The sequence below is a fragment of the Pollicipes pollicipes genome, unplaced genomic scaffold (genome assembly GCF_011947565.3).
Source record: "Pollicipes pollicipes isolate AB1234 unplaced genomic scaffold, Ppol_2.1 Scaffold_3447;HRSCAF=4054_pilon_pilon_pilon, whole genome shotgun sequence".
Taxonomy (NCBI): Eukaryota; Metazoa; Arthropoda; class Thecostraca; order Pollicipedomorpha; family Pollicipedidae; genus Pollicipes; species Pollicipes pollicipes.
The window spans coordinates 27608931-27634564 of record NW_023596297.1 but is presented as its reverse complement, the minus strand read 5'-3'; the positions used below and the strand labels follow the sequence as shown (position 1 = coordinate 27634564).

The window sequence follows — 25634 nt, the reverse complement described above, 5'->3', positions numbered from 1 at the left end:
CGCGCGGCACTGCCGGTTCAGTGTCCCGCAATGGTCACGATGGCCGCCAGGCTGGGACGTTTACCGGGTGCTTCCGGGCAGCTGTCGTTCTGCAGTACAGATAGGCAGTGCTGCGGGAGTCGAATCTGCAGGTGCTGGGGTGAGTGTGGGGGGAGGCGAAAGTATCGAGCTGTGGTAGGAGGATCTTTACGATTTTCGGCGGACTGCCGTGACGGGAAAACGAGGCCCCAGTCGAAGCCAAACAGCTGCTGATCGAAACCCTCCGGGCATTCTCCGCATTAGTCGACGTAAAGCGGTGTGGCCGGTCCGTTCGATCTTGCCGGTGTAGCGAAGCACGGCACAGTTGTAGTCACGGCACGCGCCACTTGACGGGGTTGATTTGTCGCAACGATGTCCAGAAGCGTGGCTACCGCCAACGTAGCCCCTGGATCGTTCGCCAACATGTGCTGGAGCTGACACTGCACGTTCTCACGACCGACGAGCACCTGAGCCGTCTTCATGCTGGAACAAAAGCAGCCCTTATGCAACCTGCGGAGCTTTCCTGCGCACCTTGGCAAGCTCGTGGCTGCTCGAGCGATCGCACCTATTCAGCCTATATCCGACCAGAGCAGTCCGCCTGTTGGGGACGTTTTGAGTCGCCCAAGCCTCACACACTATGTTACTAGTAACTCGTATTTAACACAATTATAACACAATTTATTATTTGGTCTTGGCGTTCATGCAGCGTCAACTTTTAACGTCTCACATGCGCCGTGATGTGCGATGCGATTTTGTTCTTCGCTTTCTTGGGTGCTGCGATAGCGTGGCGCATTTCCGCACTTGCAATGAATAATCAGGACCGTGGAATAATCTATGGTGGCTTAAATCATTGATGCAGCACTGGTGTAGCTAGCCTCAATTCTTTTTGATGTTTATGGATCGTGGTCGGCATGGCACTCTCAACAAAGGATATATCGTCCCTTCTGGGGTAAGGTGAACCAAAAGGCTGTCAATGTTGTGGACTGAAGACCATGAACAGAGAATATCTTTTGCGGGATTTACCCCCAGTCCATTACGGAGTAGCAACGGTATTGTGCTGGACCCTTATGCCATGCTGGTTTGCTGAATGTTGAGTATATGCATGCAGAATGTAGGTCAGGCCAAATTGCACAGTATTTATGTATTATTTTTGCTTCTTAAAAATGTTTTGGGCATATGTTTCCCTAAATTCATCCTTACCTCTCATAGCCATTTCAAACATATGCCACTATTGTTATACACCATTGTCTAAACTTGTGTACAGTGTATTATACATGGGCTCTCATATTCATGTTTTTGATGTAGTGAAGTGGTTCTGGATTGTCACCACTACATCTGGCATGTTCAGTGTAGCATGTATTGTTGGCATGCTGGCCCATGGCATATGAGGTCCATGGCTGATCATGCTATGACATTGGCATGGATGACAATAGATATGCTGCAGTAATGTGGTAGGCTTGGGATGCTGATTCCCATTGCCTGCTGCAGGGACCTATGTTTTAAAAAAGGTAAAATATGCTGCCAAAAATTCCAAGGACAGGCCAAGCCTTTGCCAAGCATAACTGGTGGCAAAAGATTTCATCATACCTTTTCAGGAAAGGAATGTAATAGAGTTGTGAAAAATGTCAATATTATTACGCCATGGATTGAAACATAGTTAGCATAACCTTGTGTCAGCCTGACTGGCTTGGCCAGTTGTGGGCTGACACTGAAAGTTGTAGTGATAAGCACATTTGGGGATTTGGTATTGTGTGTTGCTTTTGTTGTTTGAAATGCTTGATTGTACCAACCAGGCTACAAGCACAAAAGACTACAGGATGTAGAGCAACAATTTGTAGGCCCATATCTTATGTTCAAGCTGTTTTTCCAGGAATAAATGTCATATGAATAAGATATCAATGCATCATCTCCATGGATTGCAGTTATTTTGTTAATAACTGTGTCACAATGATTCCTTACAGGCTCCTTTCTGAAGACACAACTGAGCAGCAGTCAGTGGAAGTCTTGGCATCACAATGCTGCTCAACATTTTCAAAGCAAGACCACTTCAAAGGTAGGGTTATCATTTTGGCAGATTGTATTATTGATAATTTGAGTGAAAATGAGTTTTAATTTGTATGCAAAATATTTTTCTAGTATGGCCAAATCCAAATATTGTTAACATATTCAAGGCCATGTAAGTAAAAAATAGTTAGACTGAGCCTTGTGATAGCCCAAGGGTTATATCATGTCATGTTTGTTTTCTGCCAAATGAAAACACCTGTGTTTCTGCCACTGAAATAGGATGTCCATGAACTGAGTCACTGATGCAACCTGTGTGTGTCATTTTCAGTTGGAAATGCACTTGTTTTCCTGCTGCTGCAGCCAGATATGCTGCCACTACCCCAGCAGAGAATAGTTGCCACAGCCATTCTGTATTTTCTGTACAAAAATGAACCTCTGAAGAGAAACCCCTTTGCAAATGTTTTTCTTCATATCATGGTGAGTGGTCCTGATGCTGCACTGAGATAGCAGCAAGGTCACAAACAGGAGGGTCAGCCAGCTATTGTGTGACAACTCTGGCAGCAGTGCTGATGTTTTGCCTGGTGGTGCTGACTCTGAGCTGTTGCCTCAGTGCATCAGAGAAGCATTCTTGACCACAGATCATCAGCCGAATCCCCAGGCTCCAACTCATGGTGTTGTCTTGGACTGTCTCATTGTGGAGGTGGCATTGTTCACCACTAGGGCATGGTGTGACATCTTCTGCAGTGCTCCCCCCTCCCCCCCCCCCCTCAACAGCCACATTTTGTCTCTATAGATCCACTTTTGGCTATGTTTTTTGTTAATTTTTGGGGGGATGCTGACAAATATGTTTTAATGCATTGATGGGTCATGAAATTGGTAGGGCATGTCAAAGGAGTGGTTGTAATTTTCCATCAACCATGTGTGCTAACCTGAGTTAAACAGTCCAAGTTGCTGTCTTGCACGCCTCCCAGGAGCACTGTTGGATGTTGGCATGCTTCTTGCTTTTTCAGCAGCACACGGAGTTGTCGAAGGCGCCGGGCAAGCCGGCTGATCCGGCCACGCAATTCACCAAGTTCACGCCCGGGGAGAAGTACTTTGTGCGCCAGCTCATCACAAACCCAAACAAAGAGGTGGGTGCGTGCCAGACCTGTCGGATGTTTTGTGATACTGCTGAGGTGTGTACCGTCGTGTGGCGCGCACGTGGCGCCCGGCGTCGCCGAGTAACGCCGCCGCCGTGCTTCGCAGCTGTTCAAGAAGACGGCCAGCCAGCTGCTGCAGTCGGACTTGACGGCGACGCACGCGGCCGCCGACGCCAGCCTGGCCGAGCTGGAGGCGGTGGTGCGCGAGCGGCTGGCCGACGTGCCGGCGGCGGCGCGCGCCGGCGTCACCGTGGTGGTGCCCGACCCCGACCTGCGACCCGACGCCTCCGGGTGAGGCGGCGCCGGAGGGCGGTGTGACCGCTGGCGGGCCCGCTCGGCCACCGGCCGTGGAGGCGCCGCACGCGGCCGTGGGAAACGTGTCGTTTTCGTATCGGCGACGGTGACCCGTGCACTCAAGCCGGATCGGGTGCCCTGAGACCGACTCTTTCTGGTTGGTCCTCTAGTGCATAGCCAGACAGTAAACTGGGCTGCCACTGGGCTTTCATTGCATTGTTGCTGTACTGCTACCATGTCGTGGCGCACTGCTTTAAGCAGACAAAAACTGAGGATGTTGATTGGCTGTGGGTTGCATTCACATCATCTGTCGATCATGGGCCTGTGGTAAGGCGTTACGGTGGTACCGACCTGTCGAAGTGGGCACATGTCGCGGTGGACACGGCTGTTGCGTCGCCCGCGAGGTCTGCTGGTCCGTTTAGACGCGCGCTAACGGGGTGTGCGTGCTGCGCAGGGCGTACTCCGAACAGAACGTGACCCGACGCACGGCGGAGGGCGTGCTGGGCGGACCGACGCCGTACGCCCAGCAGTGCGTGTCGCCCGAGTTCCTGCGACTGCCGCCGCCGCTGCACAACTGCCAGGATGAGGTGCGTGCCGTCTGACCGCTCTGTCGCCTGGCTACTGCCGCACGCTCTGACTTTCTGGCCGCTCTGCCGCCGCCCGCAGGTGTCCGGTGTGACGTGCGCAAATAGGAGCCGGAGGTATAGCGTGTGGTGCGTGCGGTGCGGGGTGGTGCTGATTTAACGCGTGCTGTCTTATGGAGCTCGGGCTTTTTAGGTGTCCCTGCAATGTTTCGATCGTTAATTACATGAGGCCCAAACAATCTGGAGGTAGCAAAAACGCTACCATGACTAAAAGTCACAGCGTTATCCCAAAATGTGTTTGTATGTCCCTCGAATAAGTCGGTCAGTGTAGACGACGGGGTGCAGGCCGAAGTGCCATCACGCTCCATTTATCACCATCACCAGCGCAGACGGGGTGCGTATGGTGTTGCAGATGGTGTACATGGTGCCTAGCGAGCCGCACGAGCACCAGGTGGCGTACGACCCGAGCCTGCTGACGGCGCCGGCCGGCGTGGGCGAGGCGCGCCAGCTGATGGCACTGGCCGTGCACGGCCCGCTGACGCTGCAGCAGCAGAACCAGCTCATCAGCCAGCTGAAGCGCGACCTCAAGACCGTCTACCAGGTCGGCGTCACGCCGGCCAAGGTGAGGCATGCCGCTGCCGTCGCTGACTAGGCCCGCCCCGCGGTGTTCACCGGTGCGGGGAGTCAGCGGACCGCCCATTGGTCACAGGACTCAGTCAACGGGCGTGAAGGGATTGAACCTGCAAGCCAATCGTTTAGAATCAGCCACGTCAAAGGTCGATGCAGGTTCCCCGGATGTGTTTGCTGAGAGGTGTGTCAGGTGTCTCCTCTTGCCGTGAGCCTGCAGCGTGTGCGCTGCAGTAGTCGTGTGAAGTTCTGATTTCAGGACAGGCCTTATGGGTGTCGTGTGCGCGATACTGGCTGGCTGTAGACAGGTGGGGCGACAGACCACTGTTTTGTGGGTGTCGTGAGCTGTCACGTTGATGATAGCGGCACCAGTGAGCGCGACGGCACCTCCGGCGTCCGTGCCGGGTGTTGTGCTCATCTGATCTGGATGGACCGGCCCCTGGCGCTTGATCGCTCGTCTTGGCCCGCATGAACCAGCGCCCCCAAATTCATTCAGTAGGGTGTGCAGGATGTAAAGATAACTTCATGGTACCTGACTCCTGGCTCTCCGGTGGCCCCTGCACGCCATTATCTGTCCACCTTTGACCCTGAACCCAGACGTGTGGCCTGCCCGGTTCGTTTGTCAAGCTCGAGGCTCTTAGACGCTGGGCTGAACGCCGCCCGGCTCGATGCTGATAGGCCGATTTTGAGCAAGGGCAGGGCAACAGTCATTGCACCTCAAGCTCGGGGCGGAGTAGCGTGGAAAATAGTGACATCTCTGCCACCGAAATGGTCGAATATCGAAACACTGGGATGAACTGACGCCTTCGATTTCATTCAGCTTCCAGACCTTGTGGAGCACAACCCCATCATCGCCATTGAAGTGCTGCTCCAGCTGATGGACTCGCCGCAGATCACCGACTACTTCAACGTGCTGGTCAACATGGAGATGTCGCTGCACAGTATGGAGGTGGTCAACAGGTGCGTCTTAACGGACAGGTCCTGCGGAACCGTGGCTGCTTACTTCGTTCCACGGTCGTGCATGAAACCAGGCACAAGCAGCACTTGTTTAGTTTACCTTAGGCTAGGCCAGGCCAGGCCAGGCCAGGCCAGGCTAGGCAACCCCGCATTTCAGTCAGACATCTGGCAATTAACTGTCTTAGACGCGCTGCCTTCGCTGTCAGGCGCGATCAGTGACTCGGCCGGCCCGCCGCCAGGCTGACCACGGCCGTTGAGCTGCCGGCCGAGTTCGTGCACCTCTACATCACCAACTGCATCGCCACCTGCGAGGCCATCAAGGACCGCTACATGCAGAACCGGCTTGTGCGGCTCGTCTGCGTCTTCCTGCAGTCTCTCATCAGGAACAAGATCATCAACGTGCATGTGAGCTCGCGCCGTGACCGTGTGTATAGCAGTGCGGGTCAGTTATTGCTGCTGGGATCCGCCTCTTCCCCTCCACGCCACATCTGCACTCAGTGAACCCTGTTGGCCCGCCGACTGTGGCCAGCCCTCTGACACTCCCTCTCCCCATTCGGCTACGGCTGCCCCTGACAGCTGCAGGTCGTGTGACCGCCTTTTGTGCCGGGTGCTAGGTGGGCCCTCCCCAGGCCGCGCTCTAACGTTGGCGCTGATGCAGGACAGCCCGAGCGGCGCTATTTGCTTCCTGCGGCGGACAGACTTCCTGTGTGTGTGCTAGGTGAGGGGGGGGGGGGAGGGGTATTCGACCTGTCGGATGCGCCAGCCGGCGGAAGAAGAAGGTGGTGTTTACTTGCCCGCTGACGCCAGCAACCTCTGTGTCCCTGGGAATGCGTGTGGGTCGTGTTGGCGGACCGCGGTGTTGACGTTCGCCTGTGCGCCGTGGCGCCGTTCGGCGCCTGGTGCACACGTGCTGACGGTTGACACGCGGGGCGCCGCCTGCCTGCAGACGATCCTGATCGAGGTGCAGGCGTTCTGCATCGACTTCAACCGGATCCGGGAGGCGGCCGCCCTGTTCCGACTCCTGAAGCAGCTCGACTCGAACGAGCACGTCAGTCAGCTGCCGCCGGGGCAGCGGACCTAGGGGAGTCGCTGGCTTCAGCCGACCGGCCCCCGCCGCTGAGCTGGACCACCGCGCGCGTCGGGCACGCGGCCGCGGCCGCCGGTGTCCTGGCGGAGCGGCGGCCCCGGCGGCGGCGGTCTGGCGGCGGGCTCTGCGTGCCCGCCGTCCCGACACGTGTACTCGGACGGGACGGCTGTGTGGTTGGTGCTGCTGCGCGCTGGGGTGATTGGAGCGAGGCTGTGCTGCGCTCATGTAATTAGACTATGTACGCTCCCACTGTGTGATGTTGGCCAGCTCAACCAAGGGCGCGGTTTTAAGTCTTTCTACCGTAACACCGATCGGTCCCGCTGTTCGTGGCCGAAATATGGATGTATAATGTATTGGACTACAATGAAACTGATTGCATGTGCGCATACAAGTAATGTTTGGCTGGTGTGAGGTGAGGCTACACTCCATTGAATCAATTGGACCTGTTTACGATTTTCTAGTAAATACACTGACGGCTATGTCGATGCTCTATCGGTGGCTCCGGGGTGATGACAGTGTTCGTAACCGTAATATATGTGCACTGTGCACACGGCGCACGTTCTGCTCCATGTGCACTCCTCAGCCACATGAGCTTGGGGAAGACTGGTGGACCCATCGACATTACTCCGTTGGTAATATACTAAACACTCAATACCTCTGTGGTACTGTGTTTAGTGACGGTTTTTGGAGACCGTGTTCATAAACTCGATTAACCAATAAATGTTAATGCAATAAGCATAATTTTGGTTTATAAACTCCCCAGCAGCAAGCCACCTCGCGTGGCATCGCAGTCCAAATCAGGTGGAAGACACGCTTTTGCTACATGCTCATTGCCCAGCAGCCACACGTTACTGGCTACCTCTGATCACAGCTGAAATGTCTGGCCGGCCCCTTTCACGATTGTTCCAATGTTCAGCATAATTTTAGTTTAAGGCGCCGCAGCCAGCAACGGTCATTTATAATACTCTCGTCTGGTATCTTTTGTCAAGTGGCATTGCCACGCGCGCGATGTTAAAGAGCCATGCGTGCAGTGGTGAACTCAGGGCTGGATAGTGAGCTTCTACAGAGAGTTTTTCAGTGTTTTATAGGTTTAAGTAGCTTTTATATATTTTTGGTACTAGGTGCTTTTCTCTATGACCTTGGCAACGTTTGGCGACAAAACACGCTATTATCTTGGGATATTGTTACACATGTTAATACGAATAGTTCCTAGCGGGATCTGTGGCTTCTGAGGCATAAAGATGGATTAGTGATCGTCCGTTCCAAGTATTAAGTGCAAAACAAGGTATGGTATCAGCCTCGCGAGGAATGTTTCACGCAGTTGGATGTCACTTCATGTGGTCTCGCTCCCACTGAGAGGTATCCTACGCAGCCTCGAGGTTCCTCTACGCATGCGAAGTAACTCCGCGGTGCACGTATTGAAGGATGTGTCATTCATTGCTTTTTTGTGGCATCATTGAAGATAAATTGGCTCATTGCTCATCATTATGAAATATTATCTGACATTGATGCATAGGTCTACTTTTAATACAGAAGTTGTCATTACCCATGGCAATGACTGTATGTGTGGTTAGTGCCATCATTTCATTTCTGAGGGAACCCAACAGTGGCTTAAAGATTCATACAAACTGGTGCCCCCTCTGGGCCCAGTTTGCAAAACTCAGCCTGGTGTAGCAGCAGGATTTCATGAATGTCTTGAGTATGTATGGCAGCACAGTAGATCTAAATGCCTAATTGTAAATGTGACTGCTCATGGCACAGCTACCACTAATTTCAGTGCATAGGGAGCCAATGCACGAGAAATAAGAATGTCTCACAGTAAGCTCATGTAAGATTCTTCTAGTGCCCCTGAAAGTATAGCATTTAGGGAGTAAGTTCCAATATGGTTTAGTCTAGTGTGAGCCATGTTCAGAGCCCACATGACCATGGTTCAATGCACATTATCATTATTGATGTGAATTGGCATCAGGGACAACTTATGGATTTTTGGCAGACTGTCCCATAAGCAGTCTCCAAAAACTGGCTGGGTGCTGCGCTGAACTAATTATGAGGTGCATCAAGCCAGTTTTTTAAATGTTATGCAGTTGCAGTGTGGGCACCATTAAAACATATTCCATCACATCATACTAGGCATATGGCAGATGACTGTGAATTATTATTATCATTCATGTCATGCCAGCTGAACTCAACATGTTAGATGGTTTTGATGCAGCAAGTAACTTAGAACAACTTGTAAAATCCTTAGTTTCTGACTAATTTTGATGTAAACCCTATGTATCTTATCTGAAGACATCAATATATGTGATAAATTATCTTAACCCAATTTTTGTCAGGAAGCAATTTGTTCTTTAACTGTGTTTCTGTATGTAGCAAGTACACTGGTAATATTGGATATGTCACAGGTGCCTAGTGCCACATTTGTAACATACAGGTATTGTTTGCCAGCATACAAAGGCTGATGCCCTCAGAAACAGCCCCCTGATCTTACTGTTGGCTGGTCCACAGCAGTCAGCATGGACCCGCTGCTGTCGCCGGCCGGCGCGGAGCTGGGCTGCACGCCTGCCGAGCGGCCTGCGCCGGAGCGCGGCGCCGAGCCGGCAGAGGGCAGCGCGCAGACGATCCTGGACGCGTGGCTGCGCCAGCTGCAGACGGACCACTCGGAGGAGGCCGTGGTGGAGAACCGCCTCGACATAGACAGCATGTTCGGTAACGAGCTCGAGTTCGACTTGGACTTCTTGGCCGAGCTGTCCAACATGAAGCCGGTCGGCGGCGACGGCGGCGTGTCGCTACACGAGCTGTCGCAGGACCCTGAGCTGGGCCTGCTCTGTCCGACCAGCGCCGGCACGCTGGGCCTGGACATGGCCACGCCCGTCGACCTGGGCTCGCTCTCCGGCCACGAGCTGTTTCCGGACGACGGACTGCCGCTGTCCGCCCCGCCGCCACCTCCGCCGCCGCCGCCTCCGCCACCGCCATCGCCGCCGCCGGACAGATCGTCGCCGGCGCCGGACGTCAAGCCGCGTGTCGCGGAGGCGCCGCCGGGTTCGCCGCGCCCGCCGCCCGTCGCCTCGATCTCGGTGGTGACTAACAAGAAGCACGGCAAGACGGTCATCACCATCACCACGCCGCGCGGCCGGCAGGCGTTCGTCCTGCCGACGGCCGATCTGACGCAGGCGTCGCGCGTGCTGCGTGCGCTACAGAAGAAGCGGCGTCGCGCCAGCGCACTGGCCGACGGGTCGGCGGCGGCCGAGGCCCAGGCGCCAGTCGCCGCGCCTGGGCGGCCGCCCAGCCGAGGCAGGCCCGGCGGCCTGGCTGCCGGGCACGACAAGGCGAGGACGCGCAGGGAGCCGCCGTACACCACCGCTGCAGGTGCGTGGCCCGCCCCGATCGCCTGTGATGGGACCTATGATCTACGGTCGCTGGGTGCGCCTGCGCTGTCCTGTCGTTGCGCGGAGCCGCGCCTCGCTGGGCGCCGCGCCTCGCTGGGCGCCGCGCCTCGCTGGGCGCCGCCTGTCTCGTTGAGCCCCGCCTGTCTCTCGCTGGGTGCTGCCTGTTTCTTGCTAAACACCGCCTGTGTCTCGCTGAGCACCGCCTGTCTCTCGCTGAGCGCCGCCTGTCTCTCGCTGAGCGTTGACTTTCTTTCGCTGAGCGCCGCCTGTCTCCGCACCAGATGAGGACGATCCGGTGATGGCGGCGGCGCTCGCCCACCTGGGCGTCAACCTGAGCCGGGTGGAGGTGCGGCCCGACCGCGGCGCCGCCGGCGGCCTCTTCGTCTGCCCGCGGCCCGACTGTACCGACGCGTTCCGGCTGCTGTTCCAGCTGAAGGTGCACCTTCTGAAGCACAGTAACTACCGGCCGTACAAGGTCAGTCCGAACCCCACCCACCATCGCACGCCTGATCGATGGCTAAGTGACGAGTCCGTGGCAGGTGGGTTTCGTCGGCGTGTGCACAGATCCATACGCGCTGTGCATGGCGTACTGAGAACGCCGTGCGCGGTTCCGGTGCGACAAGGAGGGCTGTGCGTGACTTCCTGAGAACGCTGCGCGCGGTTGCAGTGCGACAAGGAGGGCTGTGCGTGGTTTACTGAGAGCGCTGTGCGTGGTTCCAGTGTGACAAGGAGGGCTGTGCATTGTTTACTGAGAACGCTGTGCTTGGTTGTAGTACGTCAAAGAGGGCTGTGCGTGGTTTACTGAGAACGCTGTGCCCGGTTCCAGCGTGACAAGGAGGGTTGTGCGTGGCTTCCTGAGAACGCTGTGCGTGGTTGCAGTGCGACCAGGAAGGCTGTGTGCTGTTTACTGAGAGCGCTGTGCGTGGTTTCAGCGCGACAAGGAGGGCTGTGCGTGGTTTACTAGGAACGCTGCGCCCGGTTGCAGTGCGACAAGGAGGGCTGTGCGTGGTTTACTGAGAACGCTGTGCCCGGTTCCAGTGTGACAAGGAGGGATGTACGTGGCAGTTCTTCGAACGGGGCAAGCTGAACCGTCACCGGGCCACCCATGAGAAGGCCACCCTGCAGGTGGGTGCAGGGATGCCGCTCGCTGCTTGCCTCCCTAGTGTGCGACGCGATTCCAGTCGTTGTTGCCTCGCCGTGTTAAATCACCCACAAACCGCGGCCCTCGGTTCCTCGGTTATGCCGGTGGCGGATGCCGCTACTGAGCCGTCACGGCTTACGATCTGAGCTTGGGACCACAGTTCCGTTGTCCGCCGGCGCGTGCTGGGAATATGGCGGTGTGCCACTCATCTCGGGTCCGTGATCTCAGCAGCGTCACAGTCAGAAGCGATCACGCCGTGCCGGCCGCCCGAGCGCAGTGAGCCGGCGGGGTGGTGTGTGTGTGCGTGGATGGGCGATCCCGGGGCGGCCTGAGAGGCCCTGCGCGCCGCTGACCTCGGCTCACCGCGCCGCGTTGCAGTGCGGCCTGCCGGGCTGCGCGGCCGCCTTCCGGACGCGCACCAACCTGCGCCGACACCGGGCGCTGGTGCACGGCGCCACGGCCGAGCGGTCCGCCGCCGTCGCGACCGAGCCGGCGCCGCCGGAGCAGCCCGCCCGGCAGCCCAAGCACCCCACCGTCGCGTGAGTACAGCCGGGCGTGAGCTGGCGGCGCCGGCCGCTCGGTCTCGCGAGGCGCCGGAACGAGGCTGTCGGTGACTGATGTCAGGCGGTCGTGCTGCGGATGGTCCACTGTGATTACGTCTGACAGTTTCCCTGCTGATACCGGTGGGAATCGTCCAGGGGCCGTCCGTGTGGGCCGGTGGCCAGCCCGCCCGTGGACCTTACGTCCTCAACAGCTGCAGCGAGGCACGCGGGCGGTCGGCGGGCCGCGGCGCCGCTGCAGCGCCGGCCACGGTCTGACCTGACCTCGACGCCGCCGCCACAGGTGCCACCTTTGTCCGCGCGTCTTCAACCGACCGTCGGAGCTGAAGCTGCACGTGCGGGCGCACCTGCCGCGAGGCGTCACGCTCCGCTGTCCGCGCCCCGGCTGCGACCACGTCACGCCGTCACGCAGGCTGCTCAAGCTGCACGAGCTGGAGCACGCCGAGAAGCGCTACAAGTGCACCTACGCGGTGAGTGGGCGGGCCAGGCTGACGCTAGCGTCTGGGCGCGACGGGGCCGGTGGGCCAGTATGCGGCAGATAGGTGCTGTGTTGGGGGATGGACGCGACAGAGGTGCGGCCGCACGGCAGTGATCATTCAGACTAAGGCGTTCTTGGTGACCGGCTTGGCATAAGTTCGCGAGCAGTGCTAACAAACTCATGCCAGGTGCCAGAGAGGTCGGCCTGCTCCAGTCTATGCTTCGCGTCCAACGCATTGAGTTCCGACGCCGCCGGCGGGCGTGCGAGCCCGCTCTGTCCTGGCACCGTCCCGGTAGTCCGGGCCGACCGCGCGTGGCCGTACCGGACGGCGGCGGGGTCGAGCGGGCACCGCGGTGTCAGCGCGCGCGCCCCCGCCTGACGCCCCGGGCCGTCGCAGGAGTGCTCCTGGGCGTTCCACTCGCACGCCAAGCTGCGGCGCCACCTGTCGCAGCACACCGGCCGCCGCAACTACCGCTGCCCGTACGCCGGCTGCGAGAAGTCGTACCGGCGCATGGAGTACCTGAGCAGCCACGTGCGGCTCCACCTGGGCCGCTACTACCAGTGCCCGCAGCGGGGTATGTGACCGGCGGCTCTTCTCGGGTGGGCAGAGGGTGACGCAGGCTCGCCGAGTACGGCACCCTCTGTGAGATGTGCAGCATGTGGTTGGGTCGGTGTGTCACGGCCAGGGCGGCCGCCGCGGTGGTGCGGCCGGGGTCGGTGGCGCCGGGGCATCTTGTGACCGCGCGGCCCCGGACGTCTTGTGACCGCGCGGCGCCGGGATATCTTGTGACTGGGCGGCACCGGGACGTCATGTGACTGGGTGGCGCTGGGACATCTTGTGACCGGGTGGCGCTGGGACGTCATGTGACCGGGTGGCGCTGGGACGTCGTGTGACCGAGCGGCGCCGGGACGTCATGTGACCGGGTGGCGCTGGGACATCTTGTGACCGAGCGGCGCCGGGACGTCATGTGACCGGGTGGCGCTGGGACGTCGTGTGACCGAGCGGCGCCGGGACATCTTGTGACCGAGCGGCGCCGGGACGTCATGTGACCGGGTGGCGCTGGGACATCTGGTGACCGAACGGCGCCGGGACGTCATGTGATCGGGTGGCGCTGGGACGTCGTGTGACCGAGCGGCGCCGGGACCGTTCGCAGGGTGTCGGCTCCGCTTCACCCACCAGTTCTCGCTGGCCAGCCACATGCGTTCGGCGCACGGCGCGGCGGCGGCGGCGGCGGCAGCGGCCAACGAGCCGACTGGCGCCGCCCTGAGTATCTCGTGCCCGCTGTGCGGGGCCCGCTTCAAGTCGGACACCTACCGCCAGATCCATCTGCAGGTGCGGACGGTGGAGCGCCGCTGCCGGCTGTGCAGCGGGCCGATGCCCGGACGACCGAGCCGGACGGGCGGGCGCGCCGCTCGCCCGTGGCCGCGCCGCTCGGCGTCAGCGACTCTGAGCAGCGTCGCGTCGCTGCGTGTGTTCGGAGACTTGCCATGCTCGCCTGCCGCTGCCAGGGCCGCCGGAGCGCGGTGGAGGGTCGGGCGGAGGGGTGCTGGCCCGGCCGCTGGGGGCTGAGGGCCGACGCCTGCTGACGAAGCTGCCGTGTGTCGTGCAGGATATTCACGGCACGTCCACCTCCAAGCTGCTGAAACCCGAGGACTCTGCGCGTGCTGACGACGGGCCTCGGCCGAATAAGAAGAAACCCAAGTTCAATCCGGAGAGCCTCAACTGGGTGGAGGGTTAGTCTCCACTTGATGCTGGTGATGCAGCGGTCGCCATGCTTTACTGTAATACAGTCAGTTAATAAGGGCATGTGCAGATACAGTTCACTTCCAATAACGTTTCCTTTAAACCATGGCCCATTTGCAATAACGTTTCCTTTAAACCATGGCCCACTTGCAATAACGTTTCCTTTAAATCATGGCGCATATCTGGGAGGCTACCAGCTGAAGTCGGAAAAGGCAAGTAAAATGTTCAAAAAGCAGGTGTGCTGTCACCAGGTGCCTTTCAACATGCTATTAACATGCGAAGTGTCTCCCTATAACGCTGATGTAACGATGGACCGTCATTCCACATGAAAGAATACGGAATCCCCCACTCTTTTTTCTGTTTCCGACTGCGGAACAGCATCACCAGGAGTCGGGTGATGTCGTCTGACTGACTGCTTGCTGACTGACTGTTCTGTGCGCAGAGGCCGAGCCGGCGTCGGCGGACGGCCAGGAGACGCTGACCGTGTACGTGCCGTTCGAGGTGGAGACCGATTCGGGCCCGTCCGAGGTGTTCGTCAAGTGTGACGTCACAGAGGTGGGTCAGCTGTGTGGTAGCGCTTCTTTTCGTCGGGGGCCAGGCGGCCTCTGCCCACGCGCCGAGCTTGTCGCGTACTCCCTTCGACAAGTCACCGCTATTCGCCGGCAGTTATGCTTCTGTTTAGCCCCGTGTTTCGGTGTGAACTTCTGGCGGTCATTCGGTGTCATGTCGCTGCTGTGCGCCCCGCGGCCCTCTCGGCTGGACAAAGCGTCTTGCAGATGTACGAGAGTCCTTTGGCAGTGGGCGCAAAATGGCCTTAGGAGTCGGCGCGCCCCGAAACGCCAGTCAGCACCATGGAGTGCCTTGACAGTGCGCGAGAACGCTGACCCGTCGTGCGGTGTCAGAAGTAATGGCTGTGGTTGCTGTGCCGCACGACCCGCCGGGAGCTCGCGCCCGGCGGCGGTGGGGCCGCTGCGTACCGGGCCGGCGGTGGATGAGCCGGCGCAGGCTGACGCCGTCTGCCGTGCCTCAGGACGAGTGCCGGCGGCTGGGGATCGAGCTGGGGCCGGACGCGTTCGACGAGGGCCCGACGCCAGCCGAGGCGCGCGTTCCTGCCGACACCAGCGGCGCCAGGGACACGGTGAGCGGCGACGCCGCACCGCCGGCCCGGGCTTCTCCTCCGCCCAGCGGGGGCCCCTATCGGCTGCTGGCCAACGACACCTCCTGCCGCTTGGGCTATGCGGGTCGTGATGTGCTGGCAGGCGCTCGTGGATGTTCCAGAGATGCTGCATGGAAATGGGTTCCATTTGTGTGGATGAAAAAGTGATGGATTACGTGTGTGTACATTATTGGTGCTGCGACTGTCAAGATGTCCTTTTTTTGCTGTGTGCTGTTCTTTGTATCTACTTTGATCGGTTTGACCTTTGTGCTTGGTTTAGGTGTATCCAGTTCCACTACCTGCTGGCTTGGCTTTAAACTAGGTCTCATCAAATATGAAGTAGTTAATGCTCCGACCTGTGGATGTGCCCATCTGATCCAGCAGTGACCTGATCTCTGAGTGTGCCCATCTGACCCAGCTGTGATCTGCCAACTGGGTGGATCTGTCTGACCCAGCTGTGATCTGATCTCTGAGCATGCCTGTCTGACCCAGTTATGATCTTCCCTCTGGGTGGGTCCATCTGACCTGGCAGTGACCTGATCTCTGAGCATGCCCATCTGACCCAGGTGTGATCTTCCCTCTGGGTGGGTCCATCTGACCCAGCAGTGACCTGATCTCTGAGCGTGCCCATCTGACCCAGCTGTGACCTAATTCTGAGTGGACCTGTTTGACCCAGCTGTGACCTGATCTCTGAGCGTGCCCATCTGGCCAGCTGTGACCTGATCTCTGAGTGGATTTGGCTGACCCGGTTGTGACCTGCCCCCTAAGTGTGCCCGTTTGACCCCCGCCCGTCACCCTCTGCCAGGTGCGTCACCTGCGACGGCTGGGTGTGGGCGTGCTGTCCCCGGGTCTACGGCGTACTGCCCACTCGGGATGCGCGCGCACTGACGTCACCAGCTGCCACCTGGCGGTGCGGCGGAGTCGGCCAGGCCGCGCGCCGGCCGCCCGCCAGCGCCGGCCGACCGGCCAGGCCCGCGCGCCGCCGCCAGCCGCCGGTGGCGCCGCTGCAGCCCAGCCAGGTAGGCCGGCCTCGGCGCTGGGGTCAGAGTTAGCCGCTGCTGTGGAAGGAGGTGTGGCAGGAGGGCGCGCCGGGCTGACCTCACAGCCGCCGTCCGATCGGCGTGTGGCTGCGGTCGCTTGTAATGAATGTGTGGTGTCATAACGCGCCAATCCGGGTACCTTTATGCATTTGTCACAAATGTTGTGGGCCGCGACCGGGTTCACTGGCACCGCCCCGTGCTGAGGCAGCTGCAGCATCTCTCCGGAGGTGTTTCCGCTCGAGCCCCGAGCTGCCCGGCCAGTCGACGCGCCCCATCTCGTCCCGTGGTTGGCCCGGCTCGTGCCCCGCACAGAGACGGGCGCGCGCTGTACACCGACAGGAGGTCTCAGCGACGCGAGACCGCACCTCTGGCGCGCGGGGGCGGCCGGGTGCCGCTGCGCGCCCGGCGGGGCCGGTCTGCTCGCGGTGGCCTCGCCGGTGCAGCGGTCACGAACTGGTGATCACAGGCGAACGCGGCGGCAGCAACGAGACTGACGTCGGTATCCGTTTCCGTATCCGTACAAGTACCCGTGGTTCAGTTGGTAGAATGGAGCTGTGTAGGCGGGTCGTCGGTCCGGGCCCGAGCACCGAGTCATCTTGGGGCAACGAGGGTTGGTTCGTGTCTCTGTCCGGCCGGAGACGCGTCGCCGTGGGCCGAGCCCAGCCGCAGCGGGCATTACCACGATCGCGCCGCCGTGCGGCACAGGTGCAGCGCGGCCGCCCGACCTCAAGGCATCACCGGTCACGCAACGCCGAACGCCATGGCTATTTTTGGTGATGGGAGCGTGAAATCCCCCGCCGAAGCCGCGATCGGGCGGATTGCGGCGCGAGCGTCGGCCGCGCGAGCCGCAAAGGTCGGGTCGGTCGGCGGCCAGATCAGTGGGTCGGCGCCGCCCACGGCTCAGGATCGGGCGCCGGCTGAGCGGCGTTGAGCGCGGCTCAGCGGGTCGGCCGGCGTCCTTCACAGGGCCGCCGGGGCGCCGCCGCCGCCGCAGTCGGATCGCCGCCGCCGCCGCCGGCCATGGGAATGATCAGTGTCAGTCGGCGGCTCCCGAAAAATGTCTCCGCCGTGACGATAGGGTTCTGCATGTGCGGTTCGGCCTCCGAGGCAGACACGGAGGCGGTGGCGGGGGCCGGTTACGGCCGGCTTCCTAAGCGGCCAGTAAGCCGGTGTAGTTCTGCACGACCTCGCGGCTCATGGGGTCCGCCGGGATCAGTGTCAGCTGCTGGCTGTGCTCAATGTGATTAGTAGATGCGTCACGCGCCGTCTGAGTATTTACGCCAACACGGACATGGTTGTAGCCTGTAGGAGAACGTCGAGCCGTAGGCGGCGGTGCCGCTCTCACCACCAACATCCCCGGCCCTTCTCTTTCCCCCTGGAATTGACCGGAGCGTCCACCATCTCCCTGGTTTCCCGGCCTGCTGTACCGGGTGTAACCCACCGGCGGCCGGCGGGCGCGTGCGGTGCCGGCGGCCGATGTGTGGTGTGCCGGCTTGCCGACCGCTGACCTGGCACGACCCTGTCCCCAGGCACGGCGCTCTACTACGCCCCGGGGCTGCCGCCCGCGCACGGCTTCTGTCGTCCTCCGCTGGTGAGTGTCCGCCGCCCGGCTTCCAGCTGAGACCGGCGCCTGGCGCCAGCCGAGTCACGCCGTCAGGCCGGCGCCAGGCGCTGACCGAGTCACGCTGTCAGGCCGGCACCAGGCGCTGACCGAGCCCCGCTGTCAGTCCCGCGCCAGGCGCTAACCGAGTCACGCCGTCAGGCCGGCGCCAGGCGCTAACCGAGTCACGCTGCCAGGCCGGCACCAGGCGCTGACCGAGCCCCGCTGTCAGCCCCGCGCCAGGCGCCAGTCGAGCCCTGCTGTCAGACCGGCGCCAGGCGCCAGTAGAGCCCCGCTGTCAGGTCCGCGTAAGGCGCCAGCCGAGCCCCGCTGTCGGGCCGGCGCCAGGCGCCAACCGAGCCCCGCTTCGGGCCCCGCTGTCAGACCGTCGTAAGGCACCAACCGAGCCCCGCTGTCAGACCGTCCCAATGCATCAACCGAACGCCGCTGTCAGGCCGGCGCCAGGCGCCAACCGAGCCCCGCTTCGGGTTCCGCTGTCAAAGCGGCTTAAGGCACCAACCGAGCACCGCCGTCAGGCCGGCGCCAGGCGCCAACGGAGCCCCACTGTCAGGCCGGCGCAAGGCGCTAACCGAGCTCCGCTGTCTGCTGATGGCGGAGAATGCATGACGATGGAGCGGTTCTCGCCAGGGGGCAAACCTGTACGGAATGAATGGCAATGGCTTGGCACCTGTTTTTTTTTTATAAGAGGGCGAATGGTGTTACTAGCTCTGCAAACAAGCGGTGCGAACATTATCGCGGGATTGTCGTGACAGTTTTTCCACCAGCCATCACGCCATCCGGCTTGAGCGATTTTTACGGCGTTGGTCCAGCTGTGGGGTGGCTAATTATCACTACCGAAACAGCCGCCACTGATCGTTCCGCGCACATATCACTGCAGCACCGATCGCTAGGTCTGGATGTCATCAGTATCGCTCCGTCGTGGCGGTGTGGGCGCGCCAGCCCGAGACGTGCTGGTCATGTGCACGCGGGGCTGGTTTCAAGGAGCCGAGACGTCGTGCTCCACATGTCAAACGAAACGTTTTGACATCTGATCCCAGCTCTTTTAAGGCGCCTCAGAGTGCTTTCTAAGCCTCTTAGCAGCGCCAGATGACGCCTGTGGCCGAGCCGGCGTCGGTATTTTTCGGAGTATCTCATCGTTATGGGTAATAATGGTCTTAAGCGAATGCCGATCTTTGACATCAGGCACGCCGCTGAGCGTAAAAACCGCTTGATGCGCCGAGAAGCGCCGTCTTATGAAACTGAGACTCGGGCTGCGGCACTCTGGGAAGTGAGCAGGATTTACAGAGAATGTCATTGCTGTCCGCAGCAGGACTTTCTGACCCAGGTCATGAAATGTGTCGGCGCTCGGACCCAGGTCTTGCCAAGTTGGTCACTAAGAAACCGTCTGAATTTCTGAGTGTCCGTCAGCCTGCCAGCCTCTGGTTTAGCAGCCTGTCAGCTGGTACCGGCGGTGAGCGTCGCGCTTTAGGCGATCAAGGTTTTTGAAACAGCTGCTTGGCCTCCAATCGTGACTGGCCTGGTCTCCAACCTGGCCTCCAATCGTGACTTTTTCGAGGATGAGTGGTGTCTGAGGAAGCGTCTAAGATTCCGGGCTGGTGTCCGGTATGTGAGGCTGGAATCGGTGTGCAGGTTACTTTGTATAGTAGCTCAAATTTCAGGGAAAGATCCACGCATATGTGGTGTTTTCAAATGAAATGGCCAGGGCCGTAGTTATCCGGGGCATGTTTATTACATATCCTCATCAATAACCAAAATGTACCACTTGCTGAGCTTAAAATCAAGTTTTTCAGACATGTTGCGCTTAAGACTATTGCGTTTCAAACTAGACCAACAAAGTGATGACCACAAATGGGGCTTCTGATTGGCCGATCATCGCTTTTCGTTGTGTAGCGCTCACTAGATGTCGCCGATCGCGGCGTGTTGGCTGTTTGTAGTCTTTTTTAACCGATGCCCGACGCACAACCAACATACTGCCAGCATCCTGTCTTACATCTTGTCATCCCGTCTGTCAACACCATGTCCTACATCCTGTCATCCTGTTTGTTAGCAACATCCTGTCTTACGTCCTGTCACCCTGTTTGTTAACAACATACTGTCTTTCATCCTGTCTGTCAACAGCATCCTGTCATACATCTTCTGTCCGCAATCCCTTAAATTTCGCCACCGGCAGCCATCTTGGGATGCAAGCCCAATATTTCTCTGGATCCAACGGGCATCTGTGGATGGAATGGTCAGGGTAAACAAAATTCAAGCGATGATGAGGAGCTGCGGTCATCGTTCTCCAGCGATCGGTGGGCTGAACTAGTCGCATGACTGAAGACGGGGCACGGCATGGAAACTACTTTAAAAATCACACAAATCTTTGGACGGCTTGTGAGTAGTTGTAACCAGTAGTGCAGGCAGAAATGGCGGGGGAGTGAGCACAGGAGCACGTCCCCCTTCCTTAGGTTCCGAGGGGCACTTCGGGCCCCTCTGGACCTACGATTAAGGGTCCGATTTGCGGGCCAAAAGCCGGCTGGAGGTTGTATTCAGCGGCCCGACCCGCAGGGCCGGCCGCTTCAATGCCAACCAGAGGGTCCTGCGCGCTGGTCAGCGGCCCCTGAGTCGGTAACGGCTCATGTGTCAGACACCTCCAGTCACGCACAGTCGGCTCCGTGGCGGCATGGGCCTGAGGGTCCATTTCGTAAGCGGAGTAAAGCCGCTATCAGCTAACCCAGCCAGCCGGTTTGCCAAGAATCCGGCCGGGCGGGTGAAATCCTCGTGACAGGTCGGCTCGCCGCCACGCGCAACGGCTCCTAATGCCTGGGCTTGCGTAGAGTCGTCTGCCGCCGCCGCCGCACTGCACTGCCGGTGTCCTCCGGTGACCTGTCGTTCACAGACGCGCCCCGGCGCTCCTGGGCGGACCGTGTGATGACAGCCTGGGTGACGTGTGGTCGTGAACATAAACGAACCCGCTCATGCACATGCTGAGGTGTTGAGACGAGACGGGGGTGGTCGTTAGCCGGTTCAGGTTAGGACGACTCTAAACTTGGGTAAACCTTCAAACGCTTCGGCACACTGTGCGTCGGGTCACGAGCGCAGGTGGTAAATGGTGCCATTGGGACATTTCGCAAGTGTATGGGAAGCAGTGTCAGGTTTTCGTGCCAAATTATTAAATCGTAGCGCCTTTTCGATCCTTCTCCTGTAGAGCCCGCCGAAAGAGGTTTTCCCACTTGTTTTCCTCAGGCTTACCGGCAGCTTTTTAGCAGTGTTAGGTAGTGAAGAATCTTGATGCCTTTTTAAACCGTTCTTTGCGCATATATCGGCCATGTTTGGAGCCCTGAGCGCGGCCATTGGCGGCACCAGTTTGAGGAGGGGACATGTCCGAGGGTTTAGTGGAGGAATTCCATGCATTCGTATAAACGAGAGTTTAGATGAAACGAATCAATCATTCAAATGCAGGCACTTGGTATTTTGTTGAATGACGTTGAATGACGTCTTGAGATGACGCATGTTGGCACATGACAGAGCGGATCTAAGGAGAGCAGGCGGCGCCACCGTCGGTTCCGGTGCATGAGATCGACTCAGCCCCAGACCTGTTTCTGATCAGATCTGACAGATCAGATCTGATCTGATCTGATCGTCATCTGTTTTCATGCCCCTGCATATATGCATTTGTATGTGTGTGCGTACGCGTGGTTCCTTTGTGTGCAGAATCATTAGAACGTTCCTTTCTGTGATTTGCAGTGTTTATATGCTAATATTTAGCACCAACTTTACGACATGCACTGAGGGCGGCTCACCCAACCGCAGAGTATCATGCACAGCGACACGAAATGTGGTTGCACACGCAGAAATTCACTTAGGCTTAACCGTTTCGTGTGATGTTGACTCAGCGTTGCAAGGGCAAACCTTTTTGTACTCACGCTGTTCTTTGCCGAAGGCATTCGGTCACGCCGTGGAGTAATGACGGGCTGCTGTCCGAATCGCATGCTCTCGTGCGCCCAGTGTATGTTTTCCCACCATTACACCATTGTCCTTCCATTAGACGTAAATGACGCCATCCGTCCATGAGCCTGGAAACTAACGCGATATGAAGTTAGTGAAGCTAATAACAACCATGGGTCACAATTCGGCCTGTGCATTCCGAGGATTAACGTCCGAAGTGGGGCGTCTGTGAGCCTTTGTGAGGTGTGGAAGGCGACGACGTTCCTCGTCACGCCGAATCTCATTAAATGGCTGCTGTCACACGTTTCCCACGACGTCTCGGTGGCGCGACCGAGCCCCGTACCGAGTCAAGGCTGTCATTGATCCCTGTGCCTGGGGCCCGTGTGATGACATGCAGACGGGGGTGTTGTCTTTTCGCGCGGTGCCTTCACACCATTGTTAGCAGACAGCAGGTGACGACCCTCCCCACTTCCCGGTAGCTGTTTTAGCCGACTTGTTTCCCACGCCAGAAGTCGACAGCGCGTCGGATTCGTCCCATCACGGCATTCGCGATATTGTAGCTAGCGGTGCCAGTGCATGTACAGAGTGACATTCCGATGGCACCGCAGAACATGTGGCGATTAGTGTATCTTACGTCACGCACGTATTCCCGGAGGAAGATTGTTTGGACTTCCATTATAAACATGCAGCGTTTAGGGGCATGTAGTTTGCTCCTCCGTTTCAGTGAATGTGACGTCACCCTAGGCACGAATAACATCGCACATATCTGCCGAGTGAATAGCATTCCGTCGTGTTGGCAGCGTCCGTCTGTGCCATGAGTCGCCTGCCGCCATTCTGACGGCCGCCGGTGTGTCATGAGTTGAGGCCGAATCGCCGTTGCAGGAGCCGTTGTCGCCGCTGAGCGAGTCGGACGTTCTGGGCGCCGTGCCCGAGCCGCTGCCGCACTCCACCATCAACCTCAGCGACCTGACGTAGCGCACCGGGCGCTGGCCTGGCTGGCCGACGCGTCGGCGAGCCGCTGGCCACGCTGCCCTCCGCGCTCGCCAGCTCGCCAGGCATCCGGACCTGCCGCGCCGCCGCCGCCGTCGCCGCCGTCTTGGGAGCGCCTGGCGGCGATCAAAGGCAGCTCGGCCAGCGCCGCTGTTTGTGTGTGATCGTGATCAAGGCGGGGCGCTATCGGCGCCGATCGGTGCGGGACTCGGCCCGGCCGGCCGGCCGGCCCACCCGCTCTGATCAGGGCGACCTGGGGCGTTGTCTTACGTGAAGCCGCCGCCCCGTGTGATAGCGGGCCTGTGGGTGTTGGCCAGCGACGGCCGGCGCCGCGCGCTGACCCGCGGCGCCGGCGCCGGCGCCGCCCCGAGTTGGTGCGGCGTTCTAGCCGCGCCGTGTAGCCGATGTTGCGCCCACCCGGAAATACATGCGTTTTGGTCTGTGAGGTGAATCCGATCGCATCTGAGACGTGGCTTTGCCAGCGAAACTTGGCTGCGGACGTCGGGCCGCCGTGGCGACCTGCTCGGGCGGGCCATCGTCGGACCTCTTCAGACGCCGTCGAGCCGACGGCGTCTCCGATCAAGCCGTCGTCATGGCGACACGCGGCGATGATGGCGGCCAACCGACGAATCAGTAGATACTCGCCGTGCCGCGCATCGGTCGCACTCTGCCTGCTATCTAGGAGCGTTACAAAGACCTGGGCTGCGTCCTCAACGTGAAAGAACAGAGCCTTATCTCAATGTGAAAGCGGTTCTCGGAGTACTTTCATTCCACGGATCCGCCCTTGCGGAGAATTCATTAATGTTTCCACACTTCTGTTTTGTGATTCGCTATCGGCCTCAGCACTTAGGTAGGCGGATAAACTTTAATCAAGGTAGTGGGTGTCCACGGCTTCAACCGGCTTTTATATCAAAGTGTAATCAAGCCATGTGCTTGTCTGTCTTGGTTGACATACATGAGCTTCCAAGAGATTATGCTGTTATGTATTCTTTGTCATGTTATCACGTTGGTATAATTGTTTCTTGAATGATCGTATTTCACCGGACATTGGCCTGTGGTCTGGGGGCTGCGGCGGGCCGCGGTGTCCTGTCATCGACGGATGCTTTGGTTAGGTCGGCTGTTCTGCGGCTCGGTCATGGGTCTTCTCGAAACTTCCATTTGAGCCTTGTTATCCTGCATTGCCTTGGGTCTCAAAGTTCGATCCCGTAGTCGTGAGTCGCCCAGCTCCTTGTCATTCATTCTCATAAGCGCTGTTACTCAGCCGTTAGTCCCAGCTTATCGTGCCAGTAAGCTGGGCATCTCACCTCACCCTCAGTCAGCTGGTGGTCTCACATCACCCTCAGTCAGCTGGTAATCTCACCTCACCCTCAGTCAGCTGGTAATCTCACTTCACCCTCAGTCAGCTGGTAATATCACCTCACCCTCAGTCAGCTGGTCTCACCTCACCGTCAGTCATCTGGTAATCTCACCTCACCCTCAGTCAGCTGGTAATCTCACCTAACTCTCAGTCAGCTGGTAATCTCACCTCACCCTCAGTCAGCTGGTAATCTCACCTCACCCTCAGTCAGCTGGTAATCTCACCTAACTCTCAGTCAGCTGGGAATCTCACCTCACCCTCAGTCAGCTGGTAATCTTACCTCACCCCAGTCAGCTGGTGGTCTCACCTCACCGTCAGTCTGCCGGTGGTCCCAGCCGGCGGTCTGAGTCAGCCGCGGCAGTCGCTCAGTCCGACGGTCGGTCGGTCGGCGGCCTGCAGTGCGGCGCCGCCGCCGAAGTCCGCGCGCCGGAAGTGTGTATTTAAGAGCCGCGCGCGCCGCCCAGCACAGATGCCGCCGGCCTGCCGACCACTGCAGCGTTGCATCATTGCAGTCCTGAGAAAAGCCTTGGCGGCTGACGTCGTTCGCCACACAACGCAGGCCATCCAGAGAGGATGGCTGCGCGCTTCCGGCGCCGGCCCGGCCGTCGTCACGGCGCCCGGCCGCTCCTTTGGGAACGGGCCCGGCCTCCCACGGCTGCGAATGGGTGGCGACTAAATGGAGGGCAGTGAGGGGCATCCAGGTGCCACGTCCGGTCGCAGGGTCCGTGCCTCGCCTTCCGGCCGGCGCCACCCTTCACCCTCCACCAAACACACACTCGAGCGCCGGCGCGCGGGCGGGCGCGCGGGCACACACAGACAACACACACGCACACACACCACACACACAACACACACAACACACACACACACACACACACACACACCACACACACACACACACACACACACACACACACACACACACACACGCGCACACACGCACGCAGGCACGCAGGCGCGCACACGCACACACACACACACACACACACACACCACACACACACACACACACACACACACACACACACACACACACACACACACACACACACCACGCACACCGTGCACACACCCACGCACGCACATAAGCCACCGTCAAACGCCCCTCACATCACGGACCGAAACGGCGGACGCTTGACATGTTATAAATCCCAGCCGCAGCTATACAGTAAACATAGAACAAGACAGTCAAAACGAATCGAACTTTACTGACACTGGAATCACTTACTCTTGCTTGCACTGCTGCAGCTTCGTTTCCTTTTCCCCATTTTCTAACGAGCTACTCGGCAGTGTCAAAAATGTGGTCGAGCAATAATGCGGCTGCCATTGGGGCACATGCCGGGCCTCCGCTCACGTCGGCTTCCGCCTGGGCCACAGGAGCGGGACTTGAGCAGCGTGGGGCCGGAGCGGCAGGAACACATCTGTACGCTAACGAGAACCAGCGGGGCCAATCTGACCCCGGCCACGTGGCCTCTGTGGAGCCGCGCCGCTCCGGCGTCCGGCTGCAGAGGGCCGCCAGTCGCT

General features: G+C 59.1%; 1 protein-coding gene across 2 annotated transcripts; it reads left to right on the top strand.

Moving 5' to 3' along the window:
* The first annotated feature begins 793 nt into the window (after nt 1-793).
* Nucleotides 794-6777, top strand: LOC119091709 (CCR4-NOT transcription complex subunit 11). 2 transcript variants are annotated; one of them, XM_037214545.1, is made up of 10 exons: nt 794-967; nt 1980-2071; nt 2351-2499; nt 3036-3152; nt 3268-3452; nt 3910-4042; nt 4452-4661; nt 5487-5626; nt 5863-6028; nt 6570-6777. In XM_037214545.1, the coding sequence occupies exons 1-10, from the start codon at nt 930-932 to the stop codon at nt 6702-6704; spliced, it is 1365 nt and encodes a 454-aa protein (XP_037070440.1). In that variant the 5' UTR covers nt 794-929; the 3' UTR covers nt 6705-6777. The 2 variants fall into 2 exon arrangements, with proteins under 2 accessions (XP_037070440.1, XP_037070439.1); XM_037214544.1 differs by having other exon boundaries at nt 3033-3152.
* The last annotated feature ends 18857 nt before the right edge of the window (nt 6778-25634 follow it).